Source organism: Corvus moneduloides, chromosome 10 (genome assembly GCF_009650955.1).
Source record: "Corvus moneduloides isolate bCorMon1 chromosome 10, bCorMon1.pri, whole genome shotgun sequence".
Lineage (NCBI taxonomy): Eukaryota > Metazoa > Chordata > Aves > Passeriformes > Corvidae > Corvus > Corvus moneduloides.
Genome location: NC_045485.1, coordinates 21,212,607 through 21,228,390, shown reverse-complemented (window position 1 = coordinate 21,228,390; position 15,784 = coordinate 21,212,607). Strand labels below are relative to the sequence as shown.

Below are 15,784 nucleotides of genomic sequence, written 5' to 3'. Positions count from 1 at the left end.
GCAGGCACAGTCACGGCTGAGATTTCCTCTCTGGCATCTGAGCCCAGGGAGAGCAGCCAACCCTTATTCTCTGAGCAACTTGGCAAAAAGGACGTGGAAATTTAGCAGGGGAGAACTTCAGTTTGGAAACAACCAAGTGCAAAAAGACCTTTTCTCCTTGGAGGCTTGCTTCCTATTAAATGTCTTTGCACACGGTGGGGAGACCCCATGTTCTGACAGCTGGGACTTCTTTAAAAACAACCAGCCCCCCTTGAGGTCGTATGAGGAGCTATCCCAGGTAACCACAAGTATTAGACGGAGTCACCTGGACGAGAGAGTCTGGGATGCAGCGATCTGTACTTAAACACAGCACAGAGGCAGCTGACTGTGGTTGTGCAGCTCTGGGATCCAAAATCAGCCAGCTAAGCACGGCATTCTTCCAGCTGACCAAGCAGAGAGAGGCCCCTGAGCTGTGCCAAGAGTTCACAGGTGCCCAAGCCCACCTCGACACGGCTGCACACCCTTGTGCAGGGCACTGCTGCTGCCCCAGCGAGGGAGCTGCTGGGGCTGCCCTGCCACTGGCCAAAAACTGGGCACAACATATTTTGTTCCAGAAACCAGGGCTCTAAGGGGCAAAAGTGTGAGGTTTTGTAACAGCAGATGTTCCCAGTATCACACGGAGAGGATTTACACCTCCCCAGTGCAGGCACAAGTGTGAGGAGGAGGAGGAGGGAGGGCTGCTCAGTGCTGTCTCCTGTGCTGTGGCAGGACTGCTGTCATGGGCTGGCATGTGCCACACCACCACCTGCCCGGGCAGGGTCACCAGGCTGGCTGACTCCTGGCAGGGATTCAGGGGAAAAAGCCCTCAGTGAGGTGTACCAGGCTATCACTTTGCTGTTGCTCAGGGCTTTGAATAACAAATATTTACAGAAGAGCAATGGAAGCAGTGCTCCAAGCCTGACCTCTGAGGCAGAGCCTTCTTTAGTTTTATTTCCTGTGGTAGGTGAGCTTGGAAGATGCACCTGGCAGGTGGTCACCAGTCACCCTTGCCAGGTAACTCATTTCCACCACACACCCTTCAGTCCTCCCTTTTTTTTCCCTCTTATGGCATGTTCCTTGGCTCAAGGCCACATGGGAAGCACTTGTAACCAATCTCAATTAGCTATTTGTTTTTAAATTGTCCATTTGTATCCCTTTTATATCCTATGACATTAGTGAGTGATTGCACTGGGCCTGTTTTATGCCTCCACGTTGACATAAGTTATGCTGTGTGATCATTTAATGTGCTGGAACTGCATGACAATCTCTGCCTTCCTGTCTGCTTCCATTTGGGAGCAATGCAAATCCTAACAGCAGCAGTTAAATACAGTTTGATAAATAATAATAGAAAAGTAACATTAGATTATTACTCTACATTACTTCTTTGAAGGCAATTGCATCTGCCAGCTTACAATATATTTTTTCTCCTGAACAGCAGAGAAAATCTTGACAGGCTGAATTACCATTTCATTTCCAACTAGGAAAACACTGACAAGCTTTAAAGGATGGTTTTGAAGAGAAACCATGGACATCTAAAGATTTAAATTACATAAAAAAATCTCAAGGGTTCTTAGGCACAGGAGACTATTGACTGCAGTACCATCTAAGCAAGATTTTGCTATAAAACCCCACACCATATGTGCTTTTCCTGACTGTGACTCATCATCTAAATAGAAATTCAGTTCCAGTCTCATGGAGTCTATGATTAAACATATTTTTTGCTGTTGCTTCTACTGTGTTTATGTATGATTTTACATCTGTCTTCTCTCTATTTCTTTGTCCTTAATAGTCAATGTAAGTTCTCTGGTTGGTCTGACTCAGTGAATTTTTTTTCCACGGGTGAGTGAAACTTGGTGGCTTCAGCTTAAACGAGTGGTGGGTTTGCTTGAGCCCAAAGTGACGTTGATGTTGCTCACCTGCCATTTTGCAGACAGTGGAAGAGGAACTTCTCCCACGTGTACTACTGTGTCCATGTTATGGTGGTGCCAGGGCTCAGAGGTGTGCGGTTCACATGCTTCGGGTGCTGCCTGGATGATTCAAAAGAACCATAACAGAAAACACAGGAGATTTTGACCAGCCTCAGGTCTGTAAGTACATTTTAAACCCACAAAGTTTGAGTGTGTTTGAAATGTACTCAAATATTTCCTTCTCCACCATTGTGTCCTCATGACCCATTGAATCATCAAAGGCTCGGAGATGAAAGAAGGACTTATGGTTAGAAAATGCAAAGGACTCTCTGCTGAAGGGGGAATGGTTTGTTGTATCTTCCTTTTCTTTTTTTTTTTTTTCTTTTTTATTTAATCCCAGAACAAATAGCTCTGGTGGATAATTCTCTGAGAGGGTTTTCACTGTAATGAGTAACTGGGCTTCCAAAAAGCTGTTTTATGAATAAAGTAAATAAGATTTCAATAAAAAAAAAACCACAGAAATCAACTGCAAAATCCCCACCGTGTTTCATGAGCTTTGAGTCATGCTCAGGGCGGAAAATTGCCCAAAACAATAGCCCAAAACAATAGTAGTGAATCAAAAGAGAGCATGGTCCTTTCAGATAATATTAATGATGACTTTCTTCAGGCTATATCCTACATGTGGTAACATAAGACCTGTTACCCTATCCAGCTGCAGAAAAGACACCTCATACACCTGAACATCTTCTGGTGGCCTAAGATGGCGCTGGCAGGTCAAAGGCACCTCTGGAATAGTTCTACTGAGCCAAAGAGGCTGTTCCAAAGAACGATTTACTGAGCTGGCACAAGTGTCTAACTTTTTTATTTGCTGTAAGGGGTTTTTACCTTTTCAGAAATGGCTGTTATTTATTTTAGAGATGAATAAGTTTCCACCAGGTCAGAGTGAATCCGTTGAAAAAGGACACCTGAGGACCTTTAAGCCTTTCTCTCCATGAGATGGGTATGGAGGTGGAACTGCCCACCCTGTAGAGGTTGCATTGATGATTAAATATGAACTTCACATAAGAATGTATTATTTTCAACCTCAGAAATATTTACCAAAAAATCAGGGATCACGACCTACTGGACAAAAGGAAAACAGTCACAGCCCTAAAAGCTGGAGAAGACCGGGCCATACTCCTCGGGCTGGCCATGATGGTGTGCTCTATCATGATGTACTTCCTGCTGGGAATCACGCTGCTACGGTCCTACATGCAAAGGTAATTTCATGGTCGTCCCTGGTCTCACACCCCTGCTCCAGCTGACTTCATGTGGCTTATTCTTTTGACTCTTTTTATTAAAGTTTTATAATTTTTCCTTTGGTCAACATAAGCTTGACCCTGCACTTCCTTGCCCCAATATAAATCAGGCACAGCCACAGTGAAAAGCAATTTGAGTAATACTGGCATAAAGTGAGGGAAGAATTAGATTCCTGTTTGACAAAATCTTGATCCACAGGCTTTAGACTTGGCACAGTTTAACACCAGTATAATATCATATCAGCTGGCCTGCAGTCTGCTGAACCTTATAAGCTTCTCAGGGGCTGTTGCTGCAAAGCCCAGACTCAGGACAAAAGAGCAAAAAATAATTTTCAGCCTTGAAAAACAGCACACTTCCAAATGAAGGATGGAGAATTAATTTGGGAAAGAAATCAAGCTCTTTATAACATGTAGCTTTCCATGTTGGTTATTAATTTAATTTTAAGAAGTGAAATCCTCATGATAGTAATCTGCTGAAAGTGGAAGACCATCTTTCATCATTCCTGCACTGCACTTAATTTTTCTGAGGCTGTCTCTGTCTTCCTCCTCTGCCACCGAGCAGAGAGTTTGTCCTGTGATTCATTAACAACATTTGTAATCAGTTTTCAAGCATCAGCTGTATTTAAAATCCAGCACAGACTGCAATAAAGCTGTCAGGGGTGGTTTTTTTCTGCCCTGATTTGTGGAGCTAAGAGAATGAAAAATGTGTAACGAGGCATCAAAATATTAGTCTGCCATGCCCCAAACCACACTAAGGCAGGGGTACATACCTGGCACACTTTGGGTTAAACTCCACAGGCTTCTTCTTTAGGCACATGCAATAAGTGCCTACAGTTAACAGGTATGAGCATCCTCAAATATACTGGTGCACATGCATGAGACTATTCCCTCTTGACCCTGCAGTGACAAGGAATACAGATGAGGATGAGCTGTACTGATTGGCAGCATCTTATTTGTGTGATAAAGTTATTTGTCCTGTTTTAAATCAAGGCAAAATTTAGATTTTGAAAACTGAGATGAAGACCTGTTAAGTTTCCAAGAGCATTTGCTCTTCCAAATTGCTCTCCCAGCCCTTTCAGCAATATCAGGGTCAATTGCAGAGGCTGCTAAGGTCAAAATTGCTCACGCGGAAAGAGTTGATTTATATTGTAAGATACGTGGAAAAAGAATTGCCAGAAGATATCAAAGCCCCTGCAAAGTATCAACTATTCCATCTTCACAAGTCTGTGGTGGGTAGGTGTTACCTTATTACCCCCCTGCATGAATAAAACAGCAGCCAGAAAGGTGAAAGCGAGGAGAAGACAACCCAGGAGTCCTTGCTGTCACTTTTTTTCACACAGCCAGATCTCCTCAGGGGTTCTTCTCTTTCACAGCAATATCCCTTCAACAAACACTGCCTGTGAGGGGAAAAAGATCCTTTCATTCCATTTCCCCCCAGAAAACATAGCATAATTTAATATAAATGTGAAATGGAATATACAAGCAGAATTACTGCTAAAGCAAAACAGCAATAGAATTAGTCAGAAATCTTTGATATCACTTACTATGTAAAGCCTCTCATCGGTTTTGTGAGGGGCAAGCAGACCCTCATCCCCTTCATCGTAGGGTAGGACAGCCACACTGGGAGCGAGTTGAGGGGCTGAGCACGATTAAAAGGGAACCCTGGGTGAAACCTTCCCCCAGCCCACAAGGGCTTTTTGCCCTTTCCCCAAGGAAAACACAGCTGTAGATTTTTAAATACATGCTCGTGAACATTGCTAGTGCACAGCCAGGCTCCATCATTCCAGTTTTAGCCTCTGGTGAATTGGAGATAAGACGAAATCCTCCAGAAAAGTTACAACCACTGACTTAACTTACAGAAAACTGAGCGAGCTGCCACTAGGAAAAGCTTTCCCATAGGTACGGCTGCATGAGGTACGACTCGTGAGATCCTGTGTCTTCGTGCATGTGAGAATATATACCCTGCTAATTCAAAATTGTGCTCTCAACCTTCTCTTTAAATTGACCTGGACTTTTAGTTAACCATCAAGTCTTGGCTCAGGGTGTCTTGTCATGCACGACTGTGTGTGTCATGCTCTCCCCAGCGCAAGCAGCTCAGTTTTCTTCTCTCTCTGCTTGACATCCTTTCAAATATACCTTCTTCAGGGTCAAAGTTCCAGGTCACTTTTCATTTATACACAGGCATAGGTGAATAGGGTAGTTTTGTGCCCAAAGGCTAAACTTTGGGTACTACAGAATAAAACACTCTCTGTGATGTGTGACATGAGACAGCCCAGGCTTTGCTCAATGCCCTGCAACACGTAGCCTCTCCTTTAAGACGCCCCCAGTATATCTCTGATGGGAATCCTGAGATGGCTTTAGTGCTTATTTGCCTATTCTTGCCATGCTCCAATTTCTCTTTTTTTCCTGTTTAGTGTCTGGACAGAAGAGACTCAGTGCTCGCTTCTCAATGCATCCATCACAGAAACCTTCAACTGCTCATTTAACTGCGGTCCAGAGTGCTGGAAAATCTCTCAGTACCCCTGCCTGCAGGTGTATGTTAATCTCACCTCTTCTGGCCAGAAGCTTCTACTCTACCACACTGAAGAAACAATGAAAATTAATTCTGAGGTAGGAGCACAAAATAAAATTTGTTCCTAAATGGGTTTCTGGAGGGCTTCTCATCTCATTATATCCATTCCTCACTTTAAATCAATATAAGGCTTCCAGCTCCTGCTTCACTGGTAAATACAGAGCAGAGAAAGCAGAAATCAGTGCACAAACTGAGTTCATGTGTCTGGAGAGGGGCAGCTTTCTGCCTCCATCCATTCCACAGAGGGTGCTGTGCCCCAAGGGCGGGAGCCTCCCTCGTCCTTTGCAAGTGCTTTACAAGAGCAGGGGAGCACAGAGCACTTGTCACACTGATATTCTCCTGGAGCTGTGGACAAGTCACTTCCCACCCAGGCATGGCTCCCCATGACAGTGAACACCCCTAGAAATGTGCAGGGAGCATCCATGTGGCAGTGAGAATGGATACTCCTTTCTGCGAGGCCAGGCAAGGTGGCAGGGAGAGACAAGAGTCCATCTCCATCTCTGGTGACAAGCTCTGCACCTGAGCAGCTCCACTGAGGTCAGCTGAGCTGCTGGGGTCCAGGCACAGCACTTACCCTGCAAAGATCCTGAAAGTTTGCTGAGTGACGACTGCCAAGATAAAAGCAGCAGCACAAAAACAAAAGGCCTGGCTTTGGGGAGTGAATAAGCCAAGGAGTCACCCCATCTTTACAGCACAACTTCCCTGATTCCAGACATTGATCTTAAAGAATTATCTTAAGCAAGTCTGAAGAATTCCCCTCTCTGCCTCTGCAAGTACACGCTCCAGCGTAACGCCATCCAGGTGGGATGGAGACAGCTCCTGTCTGGAGGCTGTAGCGAGGCAGCAGATGCAGAGAAGGCGCGTCCCCTCCAGGGGCAGTCACAGCTGTGTGGCTGGCGCGGGGCTGTGCATCACTCCCGGCCAGTGCCCGCCCTCGCAGGTGGCTCCGCGCTCCTTCCACAAAGAACCGCAGGATGGGACAGGGAATTGTCCCTCTCCCCACCTTCCTTTTCTCGTGTTGACAGCGCCGGTATCTGTGAGAATACAAGCTGGAGTGAGCAGGCACGCAGTGGAATCATTAGACTTACAGGTGCCAGATCTGCATTAACTGCTTGATTATCCAAGGTCACTGAACCCCAAACTGTGGGCGCTTGGCAAAGCACACCCCGGAACAGCACAGCCCCGTTTCAGGCTGCTGACAACGTAACCTATTGTGTTTCTATTTATGGCAGCCGTTCAGTAGACCAAATTACTTCTGCATATTAAGATGAAGTGATATTAAATTTAGTCAAAGCACGGCATGGTTGCACTAGGCTGCTTATTCTGCTGGATAATTAACTCCCATGACTGAGAGATGGAGTCCTCTGGATGTGAAGTATGAAATGGAGAAGAGTCCCCTCTTTTTCCCCTCTGCTCTGGCATTAGTGCAGGAAGAGGCACTCATTGCGTGTGAAGCCTGAGGCAGGACGGACCCCACTTCCTGCTGGGGCACAAGCAAAATCATGATGTGCACGCCTCAATTTGATTAAAAGAGATCAGATAAATCTCTATGCTCCACTGATTCAAATAAATCAAGAGATTCAGCATAAATCTCCACATTGTTATTGATAATTTTTGCTTGCTGAAATGGACTTTGAAATTCCCCCAGATGCCACCTCCTCTTAATTTAGTGTAGGCACAGTTAATGCTTCTCCAGCCCAAGGTTGTTTTACAGGTTAAGCTCTGCTCTCAGGAGGATTCCTAAGTTTTCCTGACATGCTGCTGGCTATGTAACTTGAATTCAAAAGCAGTTTTGAGTGGAAGTTTGCAACGTCTATAAAATACCTGGCTTCTTGCTCATGGCTTAGATCTGCAGAGTTTCCAAGTTCAAATCAGCACAACCCATCTCATCACTCCAGATATGCTTTCCCTCTTCCCTGGCCAGAGAGCATCCCCATGCAGCAGGAAAGCAGTCCTGAGCAGCACTGCACGGTGATGCTCCAGTTGGGTGCCAGCTGTCTCTCTCCATCCACCTACTCAGATCTGTGTTCTCTGTCTTTCCCCTTGCCAAATAAACAAAATAAAAAACCCCGTGCCTGGCTCACTGAGCTCTGACATGACTGTGAACAACACAGAGCACTGTCCTGACACTCCAAGGCCAACACCAGTGACCTTGAAAAGGTCAGCACCCCTCCACCAAGCTCTCTGCTTTGCTGAGCACCCACACACACACAAAGCAGCACCTGGAGCCCATCTCTCTCCTCTCCCCAGCCAGCACGGACAGAGCAAAATCCTCTTTGATCTTAAATAATGATTTATTCAGGAGAATTGCTGTCTAACCTGGCTGTCAGCTCAGAAGGTGGAGTAAGGAGTAGGTACAATTTATACAGAGATCTACAGCATGCTGCTGCCAGTCTCCGGTGGGAATCAGTGGGAAGTCAGTGGATACCTGTCAAGCTGCTCGAGTCTTTTCAAGAAAAGCACATGAGACTTTTTCTGGCTTTTCATTGCTCTCACTGTTTGTACTTTATCTCTAGCCTTTAGGACAAGCCCAGCCCCTTGTCAATACTACAGACAAAATGGTTTAAATGCTTCCACAGCTGCACTTTTCTTCCTCAGCTGCCAGAGGCTGTAACAGCCTCTGTGAGAGGTAAATTGGCCATGGAGCCAGGCTGTCACCATGAAGAAGGGCTGTGGTAGTTAAAGCAATTAGAGAGGCCCCATTTTGATCTCATGTTATGTAATTTTGATTATTTTCATGTCATCGAAGCTACTGCTGATTTATATCAGTTCTCCATTAGTGAGATAACAAGAAGGATTTAATCACCAAAATCACCTGTTACTGCCTGAGACTCTGAGATGATGGGGATTCTCAGGGTTTGCCACTGAAGGCTCAGGTATTTATAGGCCAGGAAGGAGTTTGCTTGGTGCAGGGAGGGGAAGCAGAGGTGTTCACCTGTGAATTCCAGTAGACCCATTTCAGGGCTGGAACTGGAGAATTCCATCTGGAGGAATCAATTCAGGACAACTCAGACACAGAACTCCTCCTTCAACCCTTCTCCAAACCTGTTGCCTTTTCCAAAAGAGATGTAAATTGACATCCTGACCACTTTCTCACAAAGATTGCCACAGCATATCCTAAGTTTCCAGGCTCAGCTTGGACAGCAATCCCAGCCACAGACATATGATAAGAGTTGTGTATTTCACTGCCCAGCCTGAACTGGGGGCTTTTGTGGCAACAGCCTTTTCAGTGTAGCATCATTGATTTAGAGGAAACTGCCTCCAGCTCGCCTGGAGAAGTTGTGTGAACTCCATCCTTGGAGATATTCATAACCTGACTGGACAAGTTCCTGAGTACTGAGCAGAGCACTGGGCTGGATGTGTCCAGAGGTAGTTCAGACAGGACACCTACCCAGTCCTTTATATTAGGAAAGTAGAGATAAAAACGTTAATAACAACTTCTATTTGTAGGAGTCTGCTAGATCCTTCTTGTGCTCAGATTGCAAGGAGCATAAGAACCACCTTTCTCATGCTATATCACAGAATCTTCACCTGAGGTAGAGCACCAGACATTGTTTACTTGCAGATTTCCAAGTGTTGGACAATGCAGAAATGCCATAAAGAGGCATAGATTTAGTTGTCTATATGCACAGGTACAGCATAACAGTTGTGGATATAAAATTCCTTGCCAGGCATTGGAGAAAACTACTGAAAATTAAAGCTATTGAAAACAAAGAAAACATCAATACATCCCATTATTGAGTCTTCCTACTTGTTTGGCAGTCACCTATGAAAAACAGCAGAGCCAGCCCTGTGCTATCCCTGGGATCTCACTGGGGAAGCCAAGATGTTGAAGAAGGCCAGGAGCACTCCACAACCACAATTTAATGTCCTTGTCCTAGGGACCTACTCAAAGCCAAGGCCAAGATGTCTCCAGCATCTCAGGAGAACCAGAGTGAGGCAGATAGCACACAGAGTAAAGGGCACACATGCCTTGGAGAGCACCTGGGAGACCACAGCCTGGAGAGAGAGATGGCTTCAGCACAAGGAGTCTGCATGAGAGGCAAAATAAACTTCCCTAGCACAGCTGCACTTCACAGTTTCATGCTCCCAGACCTTCCATCATGGGCAGCCCAACATGGTTGGTGCTCTGTGCCAGCAGGTGTAGGAGAAACGTCTCCAATTCTCCTTCAGCATCAGGTCCCCTTTGAAAACACTCGGACTTGCTGCACTCCTGGGAACTTCTACAGAATTAGACCCCAGGAATCTTTCCTCATTTGGGCTTCTATGTTTTCCGTTTTCTGTCAAGGGAAAATTGTATTTTGGCAAAAGTGGCCAAGTTCTTATTTAGTCACCTCGTTCAGGATACTTCACGGCAATTCCAGAAATAAAAATGTATAGCACAAAAATGACAAGAAAAAAAAACCCAAACCCCCCCAAAAAACACAACACAAACCCATCTGAACTGGAAATACTGCTGTTATGACAGTGATAACAGATAATTTATTAAGAGAAAATGAGGAATGTTTCACTGAGAAATTTCCCCTGCTTAGTAGATTATGATCTGTTAAAGACTCATGGGTACTGGAAAAGGGCTCGTGACTTTGGACATTTAAGACAAATTTGGTCAGGGTACAAGAGAATATCCTATAGGGAGCAGACATGCACCAGCAGGAATATGGATGAGATATTAATGCTCTGATATTTTTCATCTCTAATTTCCAGAGCTCTATGAAATATTCATAATGGCAGTGTGGCCACGCTCCACCATTAATGCTGCAGTCTGCTAACGCCAGACAATCTCTCTGCCATGCTTTAAATCATATTCTGTGTTAATAACTTGCCAATGAATCAATCATATCCTGTTACGAGGCTAATCCTTCAATCATAATTAGGAATAGAGATTTGTTTGCAGTGTGTTACTAAAAAAGTCACAGCACATCATGAAAAGAATGGAGGGACATTTACAAAGTATGTACATTAAAACAATAATAATCAAAACCCATGGGTCACATTATTTTAATCAAAACATCTTTTTTTCCTTTACAAAACTCCCTTTCTCATTAAATTATCAGAAAGAAGGAGCTGTTGGACTTATGCTGGGGTCAAAAGCAAGAACAGCACTAAGAGCCACCCCGGCAACCAGGTTGATCTTCAGCTAGAGACTGAATGAAAGTCAGTAGGAAGACCTAGACTACCTCTTTGTCTCTAACTGAGGCATTACCCCCATGGGAAAATTTGTATAAAGGTCTCCCCTTATCCCTCTCTGCTCTGAGTGAAATCCTGTGCCCCCTGTGATCACTTTGATCCAAGCCAAGTGAGATCTAAACTACCAGATTCGTATTTACAGAAAGTCAATTACCCATCTAACTGTGAGCATATGTGTGCCACTTAAGATGAAGAGGTACTTCATCAGTTCTATTTTTGCATGTGTAAATTAGCAATAATAATATATTCACCTATCTCACAAGGCACCGTGCAGATTAATGCATTAATGTTTGAACAGCACTTGGAGGTTCTCCAATGGGAAATTCTGTAGATGTGGAAAATATTGGGTTTTGCTGTGATAAATTTATTATTAGTGTAATAGTATTCCACTCTTGTTATGAAAAGCATAATCACCTCGGGGTTTCCCTGCTTGCCACCTGAAAACAGACATTGCAACAGCTTTGGAGACGTGTTTTTCTCCCTGTGATTCCTTCCCAGTGTTCGTACATCCCCAAGTGCGGGAAGAATTACGAAGAATCCATGTCGCTGGTGAATGTGGTGATGGAAAACTTCAGGAAGTACCAACGCTTCTCCTGCTTCTACGACCCCGAGGGCGTTCAGAAGAACGTGATCCTAACCAAACTGTACAGCTCCAACGTGCTGTTCCACTCCCTGTTCTGGCCCACCTGCATGATGATCGGCGGGGTCGCCATCGTCGCCATGGTGAAGCTGACTCAATACCTTTCCCTGCTCTGCGAGAGAATCCAAAGGATCAGCAGATAGGAAAGGAAACTTCTCTGAAATTTAATTACAGCGAAAATACTGTTTTTCTCATTCTTCACCAAAGAACCTTAAGTTTGTAATGTGCAAGTCTGGTATAAGTTCCTTACTATATTCTTCTAAGTAGAGCAATAATGCAAAAGCTGTTCTATATGCAAACATGATGTTATTATTATGCAGACGACTGAAGAAGTTACTGTTTTGTGTTGACTGTCTCTATGATCTTGTTTTATGCTGGGATTAGTACTTTCTTTTCTACACCCAAGATAGGGCTCAGTGTGACCATTGGCCAAGCTTTAGTCAGTTGATGTTTTCTGTGTAAAGGATTCTGGGGAAAATTCACTGCTGGACAAAGGGCAGCTGACCACTTGTGCATCACTGAAGTCTCACATCTGCCTCAGTCCATTCCTTGGATTTGTGGCTTTGGCTTTTTAAATATTGGCTGCAGAGGGGGGTGAAAAAAGCATTGATATGGGGTTTTTTTTATGGTAAAATGGCACAAAAGGGATGTATTTTGAGGTCAGGATAAGTGTACAGTATTTTCAGCCTCAGTAGGACTTTGTGATGCTTTGTGTTTGCTCCCTCAGTTCAGAAGTCAATTGTACCCTATGGTGTTTAAGGTCTTTTGGAAAACACTTTGGAGTTTTATTTTGTGTAGTGCTATGATTTTCCTCTGTTTTTGTCACTTGCAGAAGCTGTAGCCAAAAAGCAAAAAACACCTTTTTCCATTTTGTATTCTAGTCTGAGCCCTATTGATAGAGGTGGGACCAGAACTCCTTATGTAAAGGTTTATTATTCATTTGTCTTGTATTTGCTACCATATCACTGTAAAGAAAAAAATAACACTATCAGCTATTTTTTCATTTTTTACTTCCAACTATTTTAGATTTTTTTACTTGATATATATACAGATATATATATATAAAGAAAAAGCTATATTATATCTAGTTGTGTATTGAAACTTGTTTATGGGGGTTTTTTTCTTTGTTTTTACCCACTGAAAAATGAACAGTACAACTCATGTATTTGTAACCTTCATCCTTGGATAATATCATAACATGGAGGAGCAGCACTGCAGGATCTTATCCAATATTCATGATGGTGTTTCAGTCAAAGGTCTCTGTTGCTATGACATGGGAAATGACAAAAATCTCATACAATTCTATGTCTCTATTAACTGAATTGTTAGATAATCATCATAACACATTTGGAAATCTCTCCTGACCTTATCTCACTATGCAGTGCTGGCTGACATGAATTATGATTTACAAGACCCAGGTGCAATGATTTATTGGAAGAACTGAGAATCTGGCTAAATTGTTGTCCTATCTGTCAAATATTTACCACAGTATACTTGCCAATTTAATTTCATACACACTGTAGTCACAATGTCTGCATAATTTATTTTTATTCCCCTATAGAAAACATTCCTTCTTATGTTTTAAAGACACCTCTCTCAGTTTCTCATGTTGCACCCAGCCTGAAGGACAAACACAAGGCACATCCTGGGAGAAATCCTGTGAACCTATTACCCAGTAGCTCAAAGAAAATACGTACAGGCCTACTCAAACCAAGAAAATAACATTTTTCCCTTCAAAAAGACTGAAAACCAAGTATTCTGCCTAGTTCATCTATATATGTAAGTACCTTTCCGCATCATAGCATTAAAAATTTCAAGATGTTACAAAACAAGTCATGCAAGTGTAATGTGAGCTGTAAAAAAAAAAAAAAAAAGAGTTCTCAGCAGTGAAAATAAACCTGCAATCTTGTAATCAGTAGTATAATTTTCCTTAGGTAATTAAATTCCTGGAGGGTGGGGGGATAATGAAGGTTCCAAAAATATGTAATAAAAATATTAAATTAAATCTTCCAGATTTCAATATCTTCTGCCTTCAGATCTGGCTTGTTTCATCAAACGGTTTTCTGTAGCTTCTATTACCAAGAAAAGAGGAGTGCTGGTGGACCAGGGAATTCATAAATGTTCATTTGCAAAAAAGAGGTTTTGGTCAGTATGTTGGAATTGCAGAAGCCGGCACTGGGACACCTGAGAACCTCAACATCAGTGGGACTGGACTGTGCTGCTGATCACAATTCCCAAATCAGAAATGCTACATGGCCCTGGCAGCACCGAGCTCTGGTGTGGTGGCTTTTCCACACCATCACCAATACTTATGCTGGCCATTTGCACCGTGATTTACGTGCCTTGTGACATTTTTGGTGCCTGTATTTGTGTATTTTCGCTCGGTGACAGGGAAGCTGATTGTTCCTGACATTTACACATCAAACGCTGCTTTCAACGTTTCGTGCCATAAAACATTTCACCAGAGCTCCTGTGGGTGAAACATCTTGCTGCTGTCGTAGGCTATAATCATTTTGTTGACATTAAGAGAGATCTGAGGGATAGCAAAACAACTTGAGTAATTGGATGGAGTGAGGTAAAACAATAATTTTGAAGGGAATTATCCATCTGATCCTTGGCACTGTTAACCCCCTACTGAAGTGTTAGCACTGCAAATGGGATTTTTGACAACTCCTGCTGCCCCAAAGAGAGATGGTGTTTCAGCAGGGATGTTAGTCTGTGCTATTTCTTCCTCTACTCTATTTTAATATCATGTTTTCCCCTGCAAAAGGCATTGATGTTCCTATAGGCAGCTCAAATGAATGAGAAAAATATCTAATGCAATTCAGGAGCCAGGCAAACCTACCCTGTTTCTAACACTGGTTCTGACTCTTCTCAGCACAAACATTTCAACTCTTGATGTCCCAGCTGGGCATTTGGGATAGCAGCAGGGAAAAACCTGTCCTGGAAAACCCTGGAAGGGAAAGGTGCAATATGAAAAAGGTTGTGCAGTATACCCAGGCATCAGAAGCCTATGACAAGCACCCTTGTGTGCTTTAAAGCATTTGTAAGTATTTCAGGTACCAAATTCACATGGCCTTTTAGTAGTTGTTATTTTCTTAATTAGATTGTATATGTCAAGCCTTATTTCTATTCTGGAACATCTAAATCTGAAGCTGAAGTGTGAACATCCTTGCTGTAATACTTTGAAATTTGGCACCTTGCAGCAGATTTACTAAATGTCACCAGCTAGGACAACAGAGAGTTTATTTTGATTTAGTTTTCCTCATTGAGGAGACATCAATTTATCTCACAAAATGTACCCAGTGGAAGAATACCTATCTCCAGGGTGAGCTTGGGTGAATGCAGCAAGGAGAGAGGGTTCACAAGAGCCTGCAGATCTCAAGGAGACACAAAGGCAGTGACTTCCCACCGCAAGGAAAATAGGGAATAAAGTCCCACCTTGTAGCCTCCTTTTTTTTTTCCTTTGTACAGAGGATGGGAGTGAACTTGAGTAATTAATTTTTAAATTCTGCTTGAAAAATAGGGTTGGGGTAAGGGTTGGGGTCAGGGTTAGGGTTAGGTTTTGGGTTAGGGTTACTGTTAGTAAGGGTTAGGGTTAGGTTTTGGGTTGGGGTTACTGTTTGCTCAATGGAAGAAGTAGCTGGGAAGGAACTGGCTGGTGTTTGTCTGTTCTGTGACGATTCCTGCTCTCATTTGACTGTAAAACTTTTGACCTTACAGCAGTACAGCGTCTATTGTGAATGGCATTGTCAATTACAATCACCTTAGAAATCGTTCAGCTAATTTCCCTTCTCATACAGTCATGCCATTATGAAATTTGCTCCAGGCATTCATGGGGGTTATCCAATATCTTTGCAGCAACACAATTTTTCCACAGACTCTGAGCATCTTCTCTCCATTATCCACTGTACTGTTCATCATCCATCAAATATTTGGGAAAAAACCCTCACTTTTCTGCTCCACTGAACACTTGTCCCTTCCCAGCACTCAATTTTCAGAGGAAAACAACGCACAGTTTGTGGAGTTCCCAAACATCTCACAACTGAATGCAAACTTTGCCAAATTGATTTTTTTTGTACAGGATAGAGTGAAAAGCGAGGGTAAATATCAATTAATTTGTTTCAGTATTTTGAAAACAAGATGTTTCCAGTTTTCAGTT

The 15,784-nt window shown here is 43.2% G+C and overlaps 1 protein-coding gene across 10 annotated transcripts in view; it reads left to right on the top strand.

The window, feature by feature from the left end:
• KCNMB2 (potassium calcium-activated channel subfamily M regulatory beta subunit 2) overlaps window positions 1–13,644 on the top strand; it is a 142,672-nt gene extending 129,028 nt beyond the window's left edge. For 5 of the 10 annotated variants that reach the window (XM_032119565.1, XM_032119562.1, XM_032119567.1 and 2 more), the window contains 3 exons: window positions 3,014–3,184; window positions 5,638–5,833; window positions 11,481–11,765. In XM_032119565.1, coding sequence (XP_031975456.1) covers window positions 3,014–3,184; window positions 5,638–5,833; window positions 11,481–11,765 — 652 coding nt within the window. Of the gene's footprint in view, window positions 1–3,013; window positions 3,185–5,637; window positions 5,834–11,480 lie in introns of all 10 variants that reach the window. The other 5 variants (XM_032119569.1, XM_032119561.1, XM_032119571.1 and 2 more) reach the window with 3 other exon arrangements.
• Window positions 13,645–15,784: the final 2,140 nt, after the last annotated feature.